Here is a 22,645-nt window from a genome sequence, read left to right as displayed (position 1 = left end):
TTAAACAAAACAAAAAAAATGGTTAAACCTAACATATAGAACAGTAGTGTCCATATGGAAGATTCAGGTTTGAATCTGGAATCTCACACCCTGATCCCATTTCATCGCTCCCTCCTTAAAAATGATCAGTCCAATAAAGCAAAAATAAATGTATTTGTTTGTATATGTTTTATATATTCATTTTTAATTTAATTTATACTACTACTAATAATAATAATTATCAATAATAGAAATACATATTAAATAATAATATAAATAATATGATCAACAAGACTATGGCAAAAAAAATTCATTCCAGTCAACACCCAATAAAGCAAAAAAAAAAATCATTTATTTATTTGTTTTTATTTAATTATTTATAACTATTTGTATTTATTTTTAATTAACATTTATGTAAAGTCAATTTTAATCAATAAATAGTAATAATAATATTTATTAATAATATAATAATTAATTATAGTAGTATAAACAATAAAGCTAAGGCTCAAATAAATAATTTATTTGTACAATAAATTGTACAACTTGTTCAGTTTGGTGCCTTGGTCCTGATTAAACATGTAGCTCATAAATCTAAATCTGGCGTCATAGTTTAGTATATTTGTCGTGATATACTAAACTATGATGCTCATTTGGAAGACAGAGGTTCAAATCCGCTTAAGTAAATCATTCTCATTAACTACTAAATTCTAAATCCAGATTGTGGGTTGCAGTATTTGTGTGTGTGTGTGTGTGTGTCCTGATGCGCCATCATGATCTAGCCTTTAATGAGCGCCCATCTACATGGTCACTCTGTGATCGTTGTGTGTAATCCAGAGCCTGGGGCAGCCGAGGATGGAAAGATGGAGCAAACGACGGGGCTAATGCGCTGCTTTTGCAGTAACACCCCCGCCCCAACTCATCCGTCTGATGCTCTCTGCTCGCCTCCGAACATTACTGTCACAGATTGCCCTCGCGCCAGAGAGAGAACATAAGGAGAGATCAGCAGCAAAGACGAACGAGGAGAGTGAGTGAGTGAGTGAGAGAGAGAGAGAGAGAGAGAGAGAGAGCGGTGATTGAAACGCAGCAGTAAAAAAGAAGAAAGAGGAGGGGAAGATAAAGGCCGATAGAGTAGATGAAGAGGAGAAGAACTGACTGAGTGAGAGAGATGGTATAAAGATGCAGCTGGAGACAGTAAGACGACGAAAAGAGGAGGGCAGAGAAAGAAAAACAGGAGGGGAAGAGAAGGAGAAGGGGAAACCAGGAAGACAGAAAGGATAAAGAGAGAGAGAGAGCGAGCGGTGATTGAAACGCAGCAGTAAAAAAGAAGAAAGAGGAGGGGAAGATAAAGGCCGATAGAGTAGATGAAGAGGAGAAGAACTGACTGAGTGAGAGAGATGGTATAAAGATGCAGCTGGAGACAGTAAGACGACGAAAAGAGGAGGGCAGAGAAAGAAAAGGAGGGGAAGAGAAGGAGAAGGGGAAACCAGGAAGACAGAAAGGATAAGACACATTTGAAAACGATTATTCCTTAGTAAGCTAAACGTTTGAGTGCTGCGGTGTGTGTGTGAGAAAAAGAGAGAGAAAAGATAGAGTGAGGAGTATTTTAATCCAAAAAAAGAAGAAAGGACTAATGGATTACTCCTGTTTTAAGAGAAACTTGTTGCTGCCCTGTGATGGAAACCCTAACTGATATTTCCAAAACAAACAAAGCTAATTATAAAGCAAGCAGTAGCGCTGAAATACATTCATTTACTTTCACGTTTAACTCGCATTTAAAGCTACGGTACACCATTTCTGCTCCACTAGAGGCAGCCAAGCTAACTGCAAAAATCATTTTTAAAAACAATTTTCAACAAACACAACCAGGCACATCACTGGCAGGTTGCTCAAAGTCATTCTCTGACGGAAAAAAAAAAGTTGGCTCACCATGGCTCCAAAAACAATTTTTTTCCCCCCGAAATGTCTTTCAGTATAACATTTAACTCTCATTTTAAGCTATGGTAGGCTACACAATTTCTGCTCCATTAGCAGCACCAAAGCTAATTGTAAAAAATTTAAAATAATAAATAAATAAAACATTTTTTTTTTAAATCATCTTTAATTTACTTTTTGTTTCACTTTTAACTCTCATTTAAAGCTACGGTACACCATTTCTGCTACATTAACAGCACCAAAGCTAATTGCAAAAATTTACAAAAAAAGGTTTCAAAACATCTTTTATTTATGTTTCACTTTTAACTTTCGTAAAGGTCCAAACCATTCTTGAACAAAACATCTACACAAGCTTGATGTCAAAGCCGCGAGTTTCTGTTTACAGACCTTCACCTAATTTATCCATCATGATATGTTGGTCAAAACAACTCAGAGGAACATTTTATTGCTCAGAGTTGTTCTGTTATAGCTCACGAAACCTTTGCTGTTCTCATTTTTTGTACTCCGCATCTGCTCAGATGTTTCTTGTAACTCTTTGTGAGACAATTGTTGACATGCTGTGAGAGTATAGAGCTATAAATTGAATGCGCATTAAGTAGATGAGAGAATTTTGTTGATACTGCACTTAAAATAAACATTGTAAATAATCCGGCGCCAGTAACTATCTGGTTGACACTCCAACACAGTAGGTGGCACTATTGCATTTTTACATTCCACTGCACAGCTTTTCGATTGTTTTTCTATGCAAACACGCTAGATTGAAATAAAAAGCAAGCCCCTCCAGTTTAAATAAGTTTTTAAAAAAAACACAGTTTGAAACCTTTTTTTTTCCAGTCCACTGTCCTAAGTTTCACATTTTTAAATGCAAAAACATGTTCTGAGAGCTAGCTGTTGCCACCCATCCTAAAATTCTGGTATTTTGACAGTGCTAGTTGAGTTTTTTTTAAACTCTTTTCTATTCTCTTTGAGAATAGTATGTTTTTTTTCTCAGGAACAAATCTGAGAAGCAGGAGAAAGTCTCCATTTAACCTGCTTGCATTCTAAGAGAAAGAATTGAACAGAAATGAGAGCAAATGGGAGATATTATTATAGTGTTGCTGTACATGTTAATATTTGTTTGCATTACAGTTTCAATAGTGTTCCTTAACAGAAATGTAACCAATTATTCAAGGTTTTATTCAATTTGATAAAATGGCATTCTGCAATTAGCTTAATCTATAATTGCGCTGATATGTATTGGCAGTCTATGAATCACGGCTCTGGTTTTGTGTGGCTGATAACACACTCGCAATTTTCTCCCGTCTGTCAGGAAACTTGCCAGGTAACTCGTAATTCAGTCTCGGATTCAAGAACAGCCGCCAACAGCACTGTCACTAATGGCGTTCATGGCTTTCATATAATGTCACTTTATTGTCTGGGGAAAAAAAGGAAGTATAATGAAATCCTTTATGATACGGCTCTTTCTTTGGCTTGCAACTGATTAAAATGATGAAGACTTTGAATGTTTTAATACACAACTTACCATGATTCTGTCATCATTTACTCAACCTCATGTCGTTCCAAACCTGTATGACTGACTTTTAATAGTGGTTGTATGTCTTTCGTTTTGTTGTCATATTATTCTTCAATTAAGACATTAAAAATCTATTAAACAGAAATAACTGCTTAACTTCATTTTACTATTGAAGATGCTGCCATTTTGTGTTTCTGCATGATGTAACAGAGCTCAGGTGGTACAAGCATAGATGTAAATACATAGATGCCTCATTAGCAGTGGTTTCTGTGGGATGCTATATCTTTGGTGTCCACCATATTGGAAGGGTCAAAGCCACCCGGGAACTCGAGAGCAAGTTGACGGCATGTCTACAACCGTAGTTATACGCATATATGAATATTTGTATCTGCAGTAGACTTCAGCAGATGATTTTGCTAAACTAACAATGCAAGAAGACAAAGGCATCAAACAGTTAAAACCGGTAATATTGAGTTAATAGGCCTTCATATAAAAACACAAACACATTCTCACCTGTAAAAATGTATCCCATTTCTTCAGGATTTTAAATCAGCGTTTTTACAACAAGAGGCTGCAATTTTTTGGCATCTTGGGAAACTCACTGATATTTACTGTGAGTGACGACACATTGACTGTTCCAAGATGGTGGATGCATTGCCGTCTTTGGAGTCTGTGAATACATATCTATGGGTACAAGTCGAAGCTTCAGAGTTTATAAGTTGTAAATGCTAGTTCTACAAGAAACTAAACTCATTTTTACAAGTCGGACATCTATAAAATCTAACTGACAGCTATGATGTTGATATTTGCATACTGAAATTTGATTGGTCTTGCATGCTGAAAGCCTAAAGCCTAAAATCCTTTTCTACCCTGGCAAACTCTGGTATTTCTTACTGGAGATGCAAATCTATTTAGTATTTCCTTTTTTGGAGCTCTTTTGACAGTACAGAGGACAACTATTTTTATATCGGTCAATTCAATTTGGCCTGTTTGGTGTAAATGGGTTCGTGGCAGATGCGATGAGCCTGAGAGACAAGCCCAATGGAAATTATACCTCATCAGTGTTGCCTGTCTAGTAATACTAGATCAGGATGTGTCTGAGCTTAGAAGATCACAGCTGCATCCAGTACAGTGAAATGGACGGACAGACACACACACACACACACACATGCACATCTACAGAGATTTCAGCAAGAGCCAAGTGACCAGCGACACAGCAGGATATGAGTACAAGCGACGGATGGCAAACAGCTGCCGGGTTGAACCAGGGGACACCCAGTACATATTGCCCCTCTTTAGACCAGTGAGGACTAATACACACTCACACACCGCGGCTGAGGCAGGAGGAGAGGCTTTGTTGAACCTCCGCCGCATTGAGCCCCGCTACATCCGCCACATGTCGCGAGCAATCTGCTCCAGACAACACACACACACACACACACACTGACACTCTAAGGGGATTACACACATACACACACACACACTCGCGGTGTAGAATGAGAATGCACATAGCATGAGAGAGCTTATATAACAATGAGCCGCGGCGAGGGAACGTAAGAACATTACGAGCCAAAAGCGCACCACTATCCACCGATATCCAGAATAACAACACAATCACACAAAAACAACACGTCAAACTCACCCACCTTAAGATATGAGCTTTAAATAGTACAAGCATGCGATGTAAACTACAACACACACATTTTTTTTTATTTAATTTAATTTTAAATTATTTAAATTAAATTGGTTATATTTCCAACTAACATTGCACATTTAAAACTTCAAAATAATTTTATTTTATAATCTTAATTTTTTGTGTAAAAAACTTAATAAATTGAAGAGCTAATTACATTAGCTCCTGACACATGTTGTAAAAAAAATTAATTATAATGTTTATAAATTCAGCTATAATTTCATACAGTTTAGCTATTTTTTTAAATGGTGGCATACAGTGTTTTTATCGTATTCAACCCATTTCCAATTTTGACAGTTTTTTTCATACAAATTTCTCCAGTTGTTATCCATCTAGATATATTTTTTAATTTATTTATTTTAGTATTATTATTATTATTTTATTTATTTATTTGCAATGAGCATTTTGCCTTGTACAGGAAGAGAGCAATATGACAGCCCGTGTCCCCATGAGCACAACAAATTACCTGTAGGGTCCCAAATTCTCTCACACTGGTCCCAAGCCATTGGCCTGTCCTTAATGGAGTCCTGTAATTTTATCTTTATAAAATGTAGCTGAAGAAGTCAAAATATATTTAGTAAAGCAAAACTAAAGGACTAAAATGCTTTGAAGAGAAAATGAGCTGCAGGTGTCCTGTCCTTAGATTGCCTGTCTGACACTCTGTCATTCAACATTTTCTTTAGGGAGAGACCGTAGACACGACATGCTGACTGCTTAAACTATTTCAGCTTAATTAAACATCTTATTTACAGGACTGTGTGTAGGTTGAGGTAATAGATCACTTGTCAGTTAAACTGATAGAAACTCTCCCGTAGCCACATTAAGTACAGCTCAATTTGAGTCATGTTTGCCTGTTCAAAACTCAGTGCCTTGATTCTAGAGTGTTCTGGGTGGTTGCCAGGGTGTTGCTATATGGTTTCTAGGGTGGTTACCAAATATCTAGGACACTGTTTCCCCAAACCAGTGTGGTTTTGTTTTCGTGTAAAGGCTGGCTAATGGAAGCATTTCAGTTGGTACCGATATGTCGGCCAGGTCGATTAATTGGCTGATATATCGCCTATTTTTGTGTGAATTAGAATTTTCGCTCCGCATTTTCTCCCTGGATTGATTCTACATCAAAACATGCTGAGAACTAATGTTGGTCTGAAATGATGCAGAGACCTTTTTTGGCCTTAAGTGAGGTAATACGAGTGCTGCTGAATAGCCTTCTGGGCTGCCGCAAAGCTTTTTAAAACGAAACCGCTTCCAGCGGCCCTGCTGCACTATCAGCATGCAGAACCAGCGAACGTGATTTATATTTGTGTGTGTGTGTGTGCCAGCAGACCAGATAGATGGGGAAATAGTTCTGCTGTTATGTCACGCTTTATCTAAAATTCATCATCCACCGGAGCGATCAATACTGGAAATGCAATAAATTTGAATACAGCGCAACACATGTCTAAAATGCTTCATTTTATAGACTCACATTTAAACTGCCAGTCAAAAGTTTGGACACGCTTGACTGGATTTATAGTTCTCATGATCTTAAAGTCCTTTTGGTCAGAAGGTTTTTATACGTGGCTTGAAATGAGTTTTGTAGACAAATTGTGCCTATGCATGAATATGCATGAATGCACAAAACAAAAATCTTAACCTTATTTATATTTTTAATGGATTTTGTTTTGGGTCGGATAGTGAGGGAAAATCAGCCAACAAGTGTCCAGCATAGGCCTACATGCAGAGCTGGCAGCAGGGCACCTACATCGAGCATTCATATTTTTAGGTGGGGGAATGGGGGGATAGGGGATTTCGGATGGGAAGTGTGCAGAATGTGGAAGGTGCAGAACATGTAGTGTGTGTGCCCCAAGATTAAGAAGAATATGAATATAGATAATTTGCTTCGCAAGCACTAATAAAGAATGAGTAGGTAGGTGTGCCCAAACTTTGGAATATTTCACTGCTCGTTAACCTCATATCGACACTTTTGGGTTTCCAGTCACTGTCATTAGAAATGATGAGACTTTAATCCTGAGATTAAACCACAGAGAAGGTTTGATAGAAGAGAGGAGGTCAGGCACACATCACGGATGGGAAATGGAGTTTTATGGAATAATAGAGAAGGGCAGGGGAGAGGAGGATTAAAAAGGAAGGTCGGTAACGAGGGAGCTGATCGGTAAAGACAGAGATAAGGGGAGAGAAGAGGAAAAAGGATTTTTGAAAATCGAGCTACACACAGAGCAGTTACCGAGTGTGTGAGCGAGACAGACAGACTGAGAAAGACACAGAATAAGCAAGCAGTTGTGTCAGGTTTCATCTTCATCTTTGGCATTGCCTGCTAAAACAGATGTGCAGAAACACACGCGGACGCGTTCAAACTCTCTCCGTCTTCCTGTAGTTTAAGCAAGTTGTTAGTGTCTGTCAGGCCGCTGAGGTTTTATTTTGATTGATGATGATTCACTGCTGTTTAATTCATCACGGTGCTGATTGATACTCTCACATTTGTGTTCCCACAGTACTACGAGATGTCCTATGGGCTCAACATTGAGATGCACAAACAGGTAAGACAAACCTGTTGGGTGAATTCACTAAACAGTTTTGCTTGTGGTATTTTAGCACTCCAAAACGGCATCTTATTTTCTGTTCACATTGCACATAGATCAGATTATCAGGACTGGCTGTTTATAAGCTTGCAGCTATGCACAATATTGTGCATGTGGTCTGACTGTTCACATTTGTGACAGATACGGATGGAGTTTGGGTCCAGTTTATAAAAGTCTAATTTCATGTGATCTGACTGTTCACACTTGTAACACATATGGATGTGGTTTGAATTCAGTTTGTACACACCTGATTTAATGTAATCTGACCATTCACACTTGCAACACACATTGATGTGGTTTGGATTCGGTTTGTACACGTCTGATTTAATATAATCTGACCGTTCGCACTTGTAACACATATTGATGCGTTTTGGATCTGGTTTATAAATGTCTGATTTTATGTGGTCTGACCATTTAAACATGTATGGATGTGGGTTGGATCTGTTTTATAAACATCCGATTTCTTGTGATCTGATCATTGGCAATCGTAATGTATATGGATGTGGTTTTAATCTTGTTTATATACATCAGATTCCATGCATTTTTTTTTGTTACATAAATTAAGTACAATTACATTTTGCGCTGTATTTATTATTATACAAATATTTTTATATGAATAATTTTTTTTAATAAAGAAGAATTTTCCCTAGAAATAATTGAATGCACAACCAAGCACTCTGACTTCTAAAATAAGGAACTAGACCATGCACATTGTGTTCAGTGTGATACCTGATTTGCATAATTCCTTTTAAGAATCGGTTACTGAAACCACATACACATGCAAGTGCAAATAAACAACGCTATCAGTAGGTCCAATTCATTCTCAGTGAATTCCCCCATGTGTGTTGGGCAATTAAATGGTTTTAATGGAGTTTTAGGGAGGGTCATAATACTCCATGATTCTCCATAATCACACACACATATTCATAACATCATACACACATACACACATGCTTTTTGGAGACCTCTTAAAGGCATGAAGTGGGCTTTACTTACATTAAAAAATAATAATTATAATAAAAATTGTAAAAACATTTAAAAATAAAAATGTATTATTATATTATATTATATTGTAACAGGTGATTTTACCCATTTTTGTTGACAATATGCATAATGCGATCAAGGAACAAACTGGTTTAGTGTTAGTACCTCCTGTTGAATGTGATACCTGATTTGCATAATTCCTTTTGAGAATCGGATACTGAATAAAATAGACAGTGCTTGAGTGTGTCTGTCTTTCCTTTCCTCTGACTGATTTCCTTATAAATCAGTCTTTCCCAGCATCAGTGGCATGTGAAGAAGGGGGTAATCATACACGCTCTCTGTGTGAGCTAGAACACATGAATGGAGAGCGATGGAGGAAGACAGAAAGACAAAAAAAGACACTGGAAGAGAGAGAAACCTAGTATCGGCATAAAGTTTGGCTCGCAACCGCCCACTTAGAGCATGTCTTATTGACATGTGAAGCAAGCACCCACAATTTTTTGGTTTTATTTGCCGTTTAGGGGCGAGGTGTGTGGTTGTATGTCAGTGGGCGGGGCTTTGGTCCTAATGCTTTCATATTCAACAAACTGATTTGCCTCCTAATAGGATTCACACATCTCTCTGTCTCCACCCCTCCTGTAATACTGCTTTGATTGTAGTGCTTTTAGGTTTTTCCTGTCTGTCTCTCTAGGTCTCACTCCTGTCCCAGTTCATTTAAAGCACTGGATTAAGACAAGCTATGAGGGGTGGCTAGACAGAGATCTAGATGGGTCAGTGTGTGTGTGTGTGTGTGTGTGTGTGTGTGTGTGTGTGTTAGCCACTGGATTCTATGTTGTTTGAATTTCCAAATTGATTTTGCCTCCTAATAGGATTCACACATCTCTCTGTCTCCACCCCTCCTGTAATACTGCTTTGATTGTAGTGCTTTTAGGTTTTTCCTGTCTGTCTCTCTAGGTCTCACTCCTGTCCCAGTTCATTTAAAGCACTGGATTAAGACAAGCTATGAGGGGTGGCTAGACAGAGATCTAGATGGGTCAGTGTGTGTGTGTGTGTGTGTGTGTGTGTGTGTGTGTGTGTTAGCCACTGAATTCTATGCTGTGTGAAATTGCCACATGATTTTCAGCAATGTTCTGATGATGTTTGCACATGATTGGCATCTCAATCATAATTCACCGCATCTAAATAGATGTGTTCACTGAATCCCTGAATGCATGCTTGAGAAATGAGATATTAACAATAGTGTTGAATCATTGTCATATTAATTATATTGTGATATTAACTTTTTCTATCTATCTATCTATCTATCTATCTATCTATCTATCTATCTATCTATCTATCTATCTATCTATCTATCTATCTATCTATCTATCTATCTATATGTCTGTCTGTCTGTCTGTCTGTCTGTCTGTGTCCGTGTGGTTTTCAGCAATACTGTGAAACAGCCCCTCTAATGGCTCTGGCATTATGATTACAGTCAATGCAGTGAGGTGTGTGTGAAAGAGAGAAAGGTGGGATAGTGGACAAAAAAAGCCATAAAAAAGTGGAAATATAAAGCCACACGAATACGCACACACACGCTCCTTTAAAGTGATGCCCCCAGATGCAGGTTTGGTCTTATCAGCCTGCCCTCTTTATGTCTAATGGAGTCTCTTTCTCTCTCTCTGTCTCTTTCTCACTCTCTCTCTCTCTCTTCAGACATTTAAAGGCAAATATTAAGCAATGACGTTCTAATCACTGATTGTGGTCACAGGCACAGAGGTATTCAATAAAGGCCTCATTTTCTCTTCTCCTCATCTGTCACACTGCTCTCTCTCTCTCTCTCAGTCGCTGTCTCTTTCACCCCTTGTCTCTCTCTATCTGTGCTTGTTCTCTCTCTTAAATTCCCTCCTCTCATTTTGGCTCGCTCTAGTGATGCTCACTCTCTCTCTTTCTCTGGGCAGTGTGCCAGCCTCTCTTCCCTTGGCGCTCCGCCAATATCCCCCTCTCCTCCCTCCTCTCCTCGCTCTCCCTCTCTTTCTCTCTGATTGATGGCCCTTCCATTCGGAAAAAGGAAGAAAAGAAACAGAACAAGGGAGGAAAAGAGAGCAGTAAAGCACTGAATATCAGACACGCTCACAAAGGAGGACACGAGCACACATATATGCACAAAACCCTATACACATGCAAAGGCTCATGGGTAATTAAATGTGCAGAGGGGGAGAGCACGTACAGAGGGGGGATGTGGGCACATTCCTGCACATGTGTACACTGTTGCGCTGTATTACAAACTAAATACAAACTCCAACACACTCGTCCAAACAAAAGCAGTTAATGGGGCATCTGACAATGTCATGTACCCAAAAACTTTTGATTTTAATATATTTTTATTTTAATATAGCTATTAATATTAATTAGCTTTCATTTTTAACATTTCATATAAATTATCCTAATTATTATTCAATTTTTATGTAGATACAGACATTCTTTATTGTACTTTTTATTATATTATTATTTTTAAACTGTGTGTGTGTGTGTGTGTGTGTATATATATATATATATATATATTTGTTATTTAAATTATTTTATTTGATATAGTCATAGATATTGGATGAATGGATGGATGGATATTTAAATGTTAATATTTAGATTTTTTTAAATTAATATTCAAATTTGAACATTAGTCCAGTTCATTTATGAGCAAATATTATACTCGGCCATTTAATTAGCGCAGACGGCCCAGAACTGCGAATGTTGCTGCCTTTCTGACATGCAAACATGTCATGAAGTCATGTAAATATAGTGAAAATATGATTCCTTCCATTGGATGGTAGAAAGTTAATAACTGCTGAACACACACACACACAGCAAGTCTATGCAAATGTGGAGACATGTTCACACACTCACGTGAATTCTGGGTAAATAGCCTATATGTGAACACACAAGCAGCGGGGCATCTGCACCTACTCAGGTCCTTTTGATCGAGTGACAAAGCCATTATGCTAAAAGGTTGGCACCCTGGGACTTCCTCGCAAACATCCACACATCTTGTTTTCCTCCTCTGTTTCTTAATTTCCCTCCTGCGCTCTCTTTCTTTTTCTCAAACACACTCTGTTTCATTCCAAACCGGTTACATCACTCGCTCCCTCAACCTCATTATACACAAATGAGCTCTGTTTCACTCGCGTGCACACTCACGCACACAATCTGCAGATGTTCAGCATCACTGCTACACTGTGTCCCAACAAAAATGCAAACAACTGAACATGCTTCCGTTTAGTCGTCTGCAGTCTCATATGGCAGGAGTAACAAGTATTCTGCCAGGTAATAATTATATGTTTCCAGCTAATAGTAGCTACTCTATGAAATATCATAACCTGATTTTCATAAGTTAATATCCTGACTGTACTAGATAGATAGATTGTTGTACAGATGAATGGATGGATGGATAGATAGATCTGCTTTAATTAATAAATATATAAAACATTAAGTCAAGTATGTTCCTTTTTTACATCGTTATGAATTTTGTTTAATATATTGTGTGGTGGTCTATCTATCAGTTTATAATATGATCAGTTTAAAATAGCTCCGCTACAAACATCAAGCTCTAAAACACAGGTTTGCTTTGCTCCTCATGTAGGTATTAGAGTGCACTTAGAGGTCTGCTATGTTTCTGTGCCTCCATCACCGCAAATACTCCTCCATTAGAGTGTGTGTGTGCATGTGTGTGTTTGAGAGAATCACAGAGCCTTACCACAGGACAGGAAGAAAAGAATGAAAAAAAACAGTAAAAAGAAGGATAATGGCTGCTGGAGTATGAAGGTGGATGGTGACTGGGCACCGTGAGGAACGTCTTGAAAGGAACGTGTGCACGCGCGCGTGTGTGTGTGTGTGTGTGTGTATGCAAGTGAAAGTAATTAACTGTTAGTGTGTTGCAGCGTATGTGAAACACTTGTCTGCCTGTCTGTTGTTTTTCTTAGTGAGACTATAATTAAACATGTGTGTGTTTGTGTGCTTTGTTGCAAGGAGATTGAGACTATTCAAGCTATTCAGCCCTGAAGAGCTCTGTCTCTCTCTCTCTCTCAGAGAGAGAGAGAGCAGGAAAATGGCTGAATGAATCGAACTCAACACACACACACACACAGGTTTGTTTTTGTGAAAAGTGGGGACATCCCATAGGCGTAATGGTTTTTTATACTGTACAGACCGTATATTCTATTGCCCTACACCAACCCTGCCCCTTACAGAAAACTTTGGGCTATTTCAGATTTTCAATACATTCCATTCTGTGTGATTTATAAGCGTTTCGAAAAGTGGGGACATGGGGTTATGTCCTGAAAAGTCACCTTCTCCTTGTAATACCTATGTCATACCTTTGTCATTATACAAATGTATGTCCTCATTTGTCACAAAAACGCGCGCACACACACACACACACACACACACACACACACACACAAACTAGACATATTTTCTGAAAAGCTTGCCCATGTAATACTCACTGCTTCAATTCTATGTGGTTGCTAAGGTGTTCTAAGTGGTTGCTAGGATGTCCTGGGTGATTGCTAGAGCGTAGCTGGTGCATTTCTATGTGGTTGCTGGGTGTCGCTAGAGTGTTCTGGGTGGTTACCAGAATGTCATGAGGTGCTGTAAGTGCATTGCTAGGGTATTTTGTATGGTTGTTAAGGGGTTGCTAGGGTTTTCTGGGTGGTTGTTAGGGCGTTATGAGTGATTTTAGTTCATTGTTAGGGTTTTTGGTTGCTAGGGTTTTTTTGGGTGATGTTATGAGTGTTTTTAGCATATTGCAGGGGTGTTGCTGGATGGTTAATTGGGTATTGCTTTGCAGATGCTTAGGGTGTTCTGGGTGGTTTCTCTGACATCTTGAGTTGTTTTAAGCCCATTTCTAGGATGTTCTGTTTGGTTAATAGCATGTTGCTATGCTTTGATAGGGTGTTGCTAGGTGATTGCTATAGTGTTTTTTGCATTGCTAAGGTTTTCTGTTTTATAGTAGCACGTTACTTGCTATGTAGTTGATGGGGTGTTGCTACATAGTTCTTGGTGGTTGCTAGGGTGTTCTAGGTGGTTGCTATGGTTTTATGGGTGTTTTTTGCATTGCTAAGGTGTTCTGTTTGATTGTTGCTGGTCGCGTTGCAATGCAGTTGATAGGGTGTTACTACATAGTTCTTGGTGGTTACTAGGGGATTGCTATAGTTGCTAGGATGTCATGAGTGGTTTTTAACATGTTGCTAGGTTGTATTGTTAGTAGCGTGTTGCTTTGTCGCTAATTGATAGGGTGTTGCTACATGCATAGTTCCTGGTGGTTGCTTGAGTGTTCTTGGTGGTTGCTAGGGGATTGCTAGGGTGTTCTGAGTGGTTGTTAGGGCATTTATGTATGGTTGCTAGGTGACTGCTAGAGTGTTCATGTTGTCTGCTAGGATTTTATGAGTGTTTTTTATTAACGGGGTCATATGATGTTGTTAAAAAGAACATTATTTTGTGCATTTGGTGTAATTAATTGTGTTTATGTAGTTTAAGGTTAAAAAAACACATTATTTTCCACATACTGTAAAATATTGTTTCTCCTCTATGCCCCGCCTTTCTGAAACGCGTCGATTTTTACAAAGCTCATTGGTCTGAAAAGCGAGGTGTGCTCTGATTCGCCAGCTATCCAGTGCATTGTGATTGGCCGAATACCTCAAACGTGTGACGGAAATGTTACACCCCTTACCATACTGTGTGATGCCGTGTCCCGGCCGGAGAGACGAGACAAAAACATTAAAACCCATTACAAACGAGGCATTTTTTGCATCCAGTGGGAACATAATTACGGATTATAATGACTTACACTGTCTTTTTACGCGTTGCATCGCGCCGCGTAAACATAAAACCATGTCTGCATTTGCGATTAGAGAAATGACAAACAACAAGCGCTACTCTACACAAACTCGCGTTTGAATTGTCAGTGGCAAATCCTTTAAATATGAAAACTTACTTACAATCTGTGAGGCAGAAGCGCTGGCATTGTAGTCTACTCTCCCAGGATCAGGAAACAGTCCTCCATAAAATGTGCTACACATATCTGAATATTTGGGTTGAACTGTTCTGGAACAGTGTTGTAAATACAACTTAACCCCTGATTTCTAGTTGTGTCCTCTTTTGGAAGGCCAAACAAAGTAGTTTCGCTTTCACAGCGTCACACACGGCGGGCTTGAGTGAGCGGCAGCTGGTGGCTAGAGTGAGCGGAGGCTGGCGGCCGGCGGATTCGATGAAGGAGCGGCCGGCGGGCTTGCGGCAACCACATGGGATGACCCCGGGCTGGGCTCCGCTTCGTCCACGGTGAAAGCCGATCCGGCGATCCACAGCGTGAAGTTGATGTATTTCCTCAGCGACCAGCACGGATCAGCTCTAGGCATGAAGAAAAGGACATCGTCCTCTTTTGGAAAGCCAAACAAAGTAGTTTCGCTTTCACAACGAAACACACGGCAACAACAATACTACAGCGAGAATCAAAGTTACGCATTTTTTCTTTGCGTGAACATTTGGGCGGTGTTATGCAAATCTTCCCACATCATGACGTAGATATGTGGGAGCGTGTTAGAATGAGCCGTTTTAGGTAGGCATGGTTGACTCTTAACTTTTATAAAGATTATCTCTTTGGATTTGAGACTTTAGTCTTTGCAACTTTACAGATCTTCTTTATGCACCAAGAGCTTGTAACACTCCAAAGAGAAAGGAAAAATTTAAATTGCACCATATGACCCCTTTAACTATTTCTGGGTGTTCTGGGTGGTTACTAGTGTTAGGAATAGTTTTTTTTATCATTCATGTGCACAAAATTACAATTAACCTAAAACCTCCATCCCAGCTGTGCTAAATGGCCCTCATTTCATTATTATCTGTCATTCACTTTCTCTGTCTTGTGTATCTTTTGTTGCTTAGACATTGACATGAATATAATCTAAGCTGAAGCCATTTGTGTGCTTGGGAATTGAGAGCCCAGTGCAGTTGTACAGGTTTATCACTGTCACTGTTTTCTCTTCTAATCGAGCATGTGTACGTGTGTGTTCTCTTGCAGGCGGAGATCGTGAAGCGACTCAGTGCTATCTGTGCTCAAATCATCCCTTTCCTCTCTCAGGAGGTACGCTGACAGTGATTGACAGCTCATCAGGGTTCTGGGGTCTTCTCCCACAGGCGTACACACACACACACACACACATTCTCTCCCCCCTCCCCGTCAAACTGATCCACTCTCAGTATGGCAGACAGCTTCTAGATTTTAACGACCCCGTCTCACATCTCTGACTAAACAAGGATTGCTGATATCCTGCGTTTTTTAACGAAGCCGTAAACTCCTGCCGCGTTCAGTTACCGAAAGTTGTCTGCGATAACTTGATGAGCTCAGGTTGCAAATTCAGCTTGAGTCCAGCATCACTGTTTGCTTTATTAGCAGTTCTGCTACTAGTGTTACAAGTAGGCGCCAAAGTCACACCATTGGTTGAACCAGAAGTCCAACAATGACTCACCTTTCAAATAAGTCAGAACATCCAATTCTAGTGATTCACATACAAATTGAGGAGTTCTTGGTGAAAATAAACAAATTAAAAGGACAGTTCACCCAAAAAAAGTGTCATCATTTATGCATTCTCCACTTTTTCCAAACCTTAGTTTCTTTATTCTGTTGAGCACAAAAGAGGATATTTTGAAAAATGTTGGTAACCAAACAGTTAAAGGGAGCCATTGACTTTTATGGTGTGGAAAAAAATATGGAAGTCAGTGGCTACCGTCAATGGCTTGGTTACCAACATTCTTCAAAATATCTTCTTTTGTGTTCAACAGAAGAAAGAAACACAAACAGGTTTGTAACAAGTGGAGGATGCATAAATAATGACAGAATTTTAATGTTTGGGTGAACTATCCCTCTAAAGTTCTCGTTCTCTACATGTTGCTAGTTTCTATAAATTCACATGAAAGGTAGAAGGAGAACTTCATTAGAAACTCTTGAGATTCGGATGTTGCTTTTCTAGTTGTTGTTTTTGTTGTTGTGTTAGTATGGATGGCTAAGACTGGAATGGTTTGTTCTGTGTCCCAGCATATTCAAAGCTCCAGTTCCCTTGTCGAGGAGCAGCCATAGATCCATTGCTATCTTCAAAGCTTTGGAGCTGTAGTCCTCTGGAGTTTACAGTGGGCTCTGCATGAATGCAAACTATGAATTAATGCAACTCACCTTTAGAGTTCAAAACCGAAATGGAAAATGAGAAAGGATTAACATAATTTCTCAAAAAATTTTGCAAGAACATTAGCTATTTAATATATATAATTTTATTATATAATTTATATTGATATATATTTATATGACATGCTATTTTATTATATAATATTAAAGTATATTATGTTAATTTATAATTAATTATTATTATTATTGTTGTGCATAATGCTATAATAATCTGATTAAATATTGTTCATTTAAATTTTAATTAAGCAAAAAAAAAGGCATTTGTCAATTTCTCTTCTTGAGATTCACCCATTAATCAGCCACAGTTCTGTTATTCTGACTAAATAAAGGTAAAACTTTTATTGTGGTTTATGTAAGACTTCTGTAAATAACATCTGTTTACCGTTCATTATTTTCATACAGTCTGTTTGTAAATATAACCTTTTATATAATGTATACTGATAGAGCTCCCTTTCATTTGAGGATAGCTGTGGTCCAATAAAACGTCTGGAATGGATCCTCATTTTAAATGAGGAGGATTTATTTGGGCAGATGAGCAATAAAAGATCAGGCGGAGCTGTATTGATTAGGAGGTCACCTTTAGCATTAGCTTGAGTTAGTGTCTGCTGACGGGGAAGGACAGAGTGATATGTCTGTCAATACTGACTGTGTGTGTGTGTGTGTGATGGACAGGGATGGAGCGAGAGAGTGTGAGAGAGATGGGGGTTAAATAACATTTTTGTGAGACTTTAATTCACATTTTATTTTAGTGTGCTTGGGTTTTTGTCTACAAGTGTGTATACTGCGTCTCTGTCTTACCATGTAAGTATAAGCATTTGTGTGTATCAGCATCAACAGCAGGTTGTTCAGGCGGTGGAACGTGCCAAACAGGTCACCATGGCAGAGCTCAACGCCATCATAGGGGTGAGTGAACTCTGACCTCTCATACTGATATGTTGGATAGAAAAATAGATAGATGGATGGGTAGACATACATACAGACAGACAGATTGATGGATAGATTAAAAGTTTGATGGATGGATGGATGGATGGATAGATAGAGAGATTGATAGATAAAGAAATATATAGATATGGTGGAGGGGAGAAAAAAGAAAAGAGATATCAGAAAGCTGATAAAGAGAGGTATCTCTGCTCTGTGCTAAATTACAGCTTGTTTTGTTGCTGGCTGTTATGGAGTGACACACTCTCTCTTCAGTCCACTGTCTCTCTGAGCTCTGATCATATTACTGCACTTAAACCCCAGTGATACGGTGATACAGCCCACACAGGACAACAGCAGACAGAGACTGACAGAGACTGACACCACTGCTGCTGTAGGCTGACTGGAGAGCTTATGGACTGCTGAGTTTATGGACTATGAAGTTACATTTAGTTACTTAGTTACTTTCTATATAGTTACATTCTATATTTATAGAACTGAAATATTCTCATAATCCTATCGAAACAGAAAATTGGGTTGGGACATATCTATCTGTCCATCCATCCATCTATCTCCATGTGTTTCTGTGCATGTCTCCACCTGTTGTCTTTATCTCTGTCTCTTTGTCTGTCTGTCTGTCTGTCTCTCAGCAGCAGCAGCTTCAGCACCTGTCTCACCACACTCCAGGTATTCCTCTTACTCCTCACCCTTCAGGTCTGTCTCTGGGCGGCACGTCAGGGCTGCTGGCCCTCACCGGGGCTCTGGGAGTCTCCGCCCACCTGGCCAACAAGGATGAACGCAACCACCTAGACCCTGAGCACCTGCGAGGTGAGTGTCTATCTGACCTGTCTTACTCTATGTACATTTTTAATATCACAGATGCATGGGGCTATTAAATGATTTAATTGTATAAATAAATAATAATAAATTAAATATATATTTCCTCTTTAAAGGAATAGGTCACACAAAAATGAAAATTTGCTCATAATTTACTCAGGCAATGCAAATGAGTTTATTTTTTCATCAGATTTGGAGAAATTTAGCATTCCATCACTTGATCACCAATGGATCCTCTGCAGTGAATGGGTGCCGTCAGAATGAGAGTCCAAACAGCTGATAAAAACATCACAATAATCCACCCTGAATTTGTTTCTTACAAACATGCTGCTTTTCACTTCACACGTTAATTGATGGACTGGAGGGAAGTGGATTACTTGTGGATTACAGTATGTGATGTTTTTATCAGCTGTTTGGACTCTCATTCTGACGGCACCCATTCACTGCAGAGCACCCATTGGTGAGCAAGTGATGTGATGCTAAATTTCTCTCATTCTGATGAAGAAACAAACTCATCTACATCTTGAATGGATTTTAAGAAATGTTTCATTTTTGAGTGAACTATTCCTTTGATAAAGACTTCAACAAGGCACAAAATGCATGCAACTGGTAAAGTTTGTTAAGAAAGTTTATTGTGCACTTATTGTGCACCTTGAAAATAGGATTTGACAAGCATTAAAGGGAGCATGATAAGAGAGCGATGGTGCAAAAGTTGGCCTAGAAAAACACAAAGTGAAACATAGAGAGAACGAGGGTGTGTTGAGTTGGTCAGGCAGATTGGATAGACTTCTGAGAAGCCTTGAAACTCTGATAGACTGAAGGCCAGAGGGGCGATTTGCTCAGGGAGCTCAATACAATGGATGTATTTTTATTGCACCCTGACTGGATTTTTCAGCATGACCTTGGCTTGCTATGGAATTGTTGTTATTATTATCTAGACTGACGTCAATCCCCAACCCCTCCTTCTCTTTCTCTCTCTCTGTCCTCCGCTCCCAGAGGGTGCGCCCAGCAGGGTGAGTATCAAACTTGTGTGTTTGTATGTGTGTATATGTGCCTCCACCCCACTGACTTTGATAAACGACTCCAAAAACAGAGTCCTTTAAAGAGATGTACGGATTATGAAATCTGACTGACCTTTCAGGACTCTCTAAACAGCACTGTTCCCACCCTCTGCCATTAGCGCTGAGGAAAAGTGTTCATTCTGTGCTTTTGATATAACAAACCATAATTCTCTGTCATTCGGTTGCATCATAGTCTTAAAGGAACAGTTCACACAAAAATGAATCTTTCTAGCTTGTCTACTTACCATCATGTCTTTCAAAATCTTGACTTGAATCAGCTGCGAAAGGTCACATATTCAGAGAATAATGATTTAAAAGCTATAATATGTCTTTAGGAGATTTGAAATATAGTGAAAATCTTTTATTGTTTCAAGGATAAAATAAGCAATTGAATTTTGGGTGTACTGTCTGTTTAAAAGTTTTGACGTTCATTTAAACTGATATTTATGAAAGCTCTGTTCATTTACTCATCCTCATGTCATTCAAAACCTGTATGACTTGTATAAGCTGCAGAGGGCAAGAATGTTTGTGAACAATCACTAACTTTACGTCTGGCAGTCATAAAAAAACTATAACTTCAGGAGACCACCAAAGAATACAAATATTAAAAAGGTAATTGCAATTTTTTTTCCTCGCAATTCTGTCAAAAAAACCTCATGAAATATAAACTCAGAATTGCGGGATATAAACTCAGAATTTTTTTCTCGTAATTATCGTAAAGATAAAAATTAGAATTTGCATTTTACATTTTTTTATTCCATGGTGTAAACGTGCTTCCATAGGACTGAGCTTGCATAGGAATGACTCAGAGGAGAAAGAGTCATAACAGCCAAGTTCTTTAAGATGATTTCTTGTTGCTGACTGTAGAGGAAGTAAATGAGGGAGTCAAGAAGGAAAGGTCTGAGCGAGGAGGAGTGAAAAGAGAGAGAGAGATTTTGGAGAAAACAGCTTTGTTTGAGAGAACTGGGCTTCTTTGTGCACTTTTTTCTCATCTCAGTCCAATGCACTTCCTGTTTGGCTCATAAAACTGCACCGTTGCAGAAAACGAAGTGTTTGAACTCACTGATTTGAGACCGGTTTTGCTGTACTCCTCATAATGATGAAAGTTTAAAAATGGACAGTTGACACTAGATGGTGACCAAATGTTTTGGGCCAATTCAATATTTAGTATGTTCGTTGTTGTTGTTTTTAATTGCAAAATAGTGCAGGATTCTGCTTTAAAGGAATAAATCACCCAAAAATGAAAATTGTCATCATTTACTCTCATTTGGCTTTTCCATACAGTGACCTTTCTTAGTGACAAATATCAAAATTGACCTATAAATCCCTTCAGCGCAATTCAAATATGGTGCAGGGTTTACATCATGACGTTTAGTTAAGAGACACTCGAGAAACAATGACATTTGATGTTATTGACTTCCAACACAAAGCCATCAAACAGCCTTAGAACAATGAACTATTCAGTGAACTTTGCACAACCTTAGCATTTTGTTGGAAATGAGACTGTGTGTGTGTGTGTGTTTATGTTGTGTTTTCTGTCTCTATAGAGTAAATCAGTGTCGTCAACTGACAGTCAGGCAGCGGAGGATCGTCAGGGTCCCTCAGGGGTGTATCCCTCACAGGCCAGCAGCGATGCCAAACGGAGACGGTGTGATGAAAAAGACGTCCTCCCGTCTCACTACGTAGGTTCTGTCACACGATGATGACATCATACTTGTCTCAGTCCCCCAATTAACTGTGTATATTAAATTGGCAGCCCTATTGTTATATTTTTATTTTATCCCAGTGGAATCTTATTTGATTTGATTTACATTTGATTTCATTGATTTCCTGTTATTTTTTTTTATTTTTTTTTGTCTCAGTCCCCATGCACCTTATGTGATATGTAATAATAATGATCACAACATTTGCATTGTTGTCAAAATTCTAGTATAGAACGTGATTTGCATTTTGTAAATTTATTCCTTATATATTTTATGTCTATTAAAGACATTTTATTTTATTGCAGCTTTTATTGTGTTTATTGGAAGTCATTTTATTTTTATATTATGTTAGTAATAAGTAATTATATTTTGTTATTTAGCAATGTTATGATGTTCAATACATATCTTAATATGGTATATTTCCACATTTTCACAAAATTGTAATTAAGATAACTGTATATAAATGTATAATTAATTATAAATAAATATAATTTAAAAATAATTGTATATTAAATCATATTAATATTGGTAATTATAAATATAATTAATACATGTATATTAAATATTTTTAATGTGTGTAATTATAATTATAAAATCAAAAAGAAAATATAATTTAAATAGTAAAGTTCTATTTTAATAATATATATTTTTATTATATAATTCTCGTAACACTTTAATATATAATACTTATTATATTATATATACTTACATTATATTTTATTTTATTATATTATTATTACATTTATATAAATATATATTAATAAAAACTTATACCTATTGTATAGGTATAATCTCTTTTTTATAGTATAATTGTTTATCATAGTTCAGAAAGCTCAGCAATGCATCAGGTGTAGCATTTATCAAACACACATGTAGGGAAGAGTCGGATGTGACCATCCGGGCGGGTATAATTAGGGGGATGATGTCACTATAGGGTGATGGCAATAGGAACATCAGGCCATGATCACATCAAAGCCCTGTTGCCATGGCAACTAAGTGCGTTGTCACCTCCTGATTCCTAGAGATGGGTGAAAGAGGACAGTGAGATGAGTGTGAGCCGTGTGAGAGCGGTGGACAAGGTGGTGTTGGTGTGATTGGTGAAATCAGACACAAAGGGAGGGGGACGGGGGTGCAGTAAAAGGACACTGCAATATCGGACGTACATGTATGTATCTGATGAATATCCCATAGGGGTATATATTTTTGTGCCTGTGTGTGTCATCTAACATGGTTTTTC

General features: G+C 38.2%; 1 protein-coding gene across 1 annotated transcript in view; it reads left to right on the top strand.

Moving 5' to 3' along the window:
• Positions 1-22,645, top strand: part of LOC107586442 (transducin-like enhancer protein 1) — a 39,389-nt gene that overhangs the window by 11,359 nt on the left and 5,385 nt on the right. The window contains exons 4-9 of the mRNA XM_016273810.1: positions 7,610-7,654; positions 15,732-15,794; positions 17,718-17,792; positions 18,458-18,635; positions 19,641-19,657; positions 21,253-21,387. Coding sequence (XP_016129296.1) covers positions 7,610-7,654; positions 15,732-15,794; positions 17,718-17,792; positions 18,458-18,635; positions 19,641-19,657; positions 21,253-21,387 — 513 coding nt within the window. The remainder of the gene's footprint in view (positions 1-7,609; positions 7,655-15,731; positions 15,795-17,717; positions 17,793-18,457; positions 18,636-19,640; positions 19,658-21,252; positions 21,388-22,645) is intronic.

Source organism: Sinocyclocheilus grahami, unplaced genomic scaffold (assembly GCF_001515645.1).
Source record: "Sinocyclocheilus grahami isolate Dianchi unplaced genomic scaffold, SAMN03320097.WGS_v1.1 scaffold81.1, whole genome shotgun sequence".
NCBI classification, from domain to species: Eukaryota; Metazoa; Chordata; class Actinopteri; order Cypriniformes; family Cyprinidae; genus Sinocyclocheilus; species Sinocyclocheilus grahami.
This window is presented reverse-complemented; position numbering and strand designations above follow the sequence as displayed.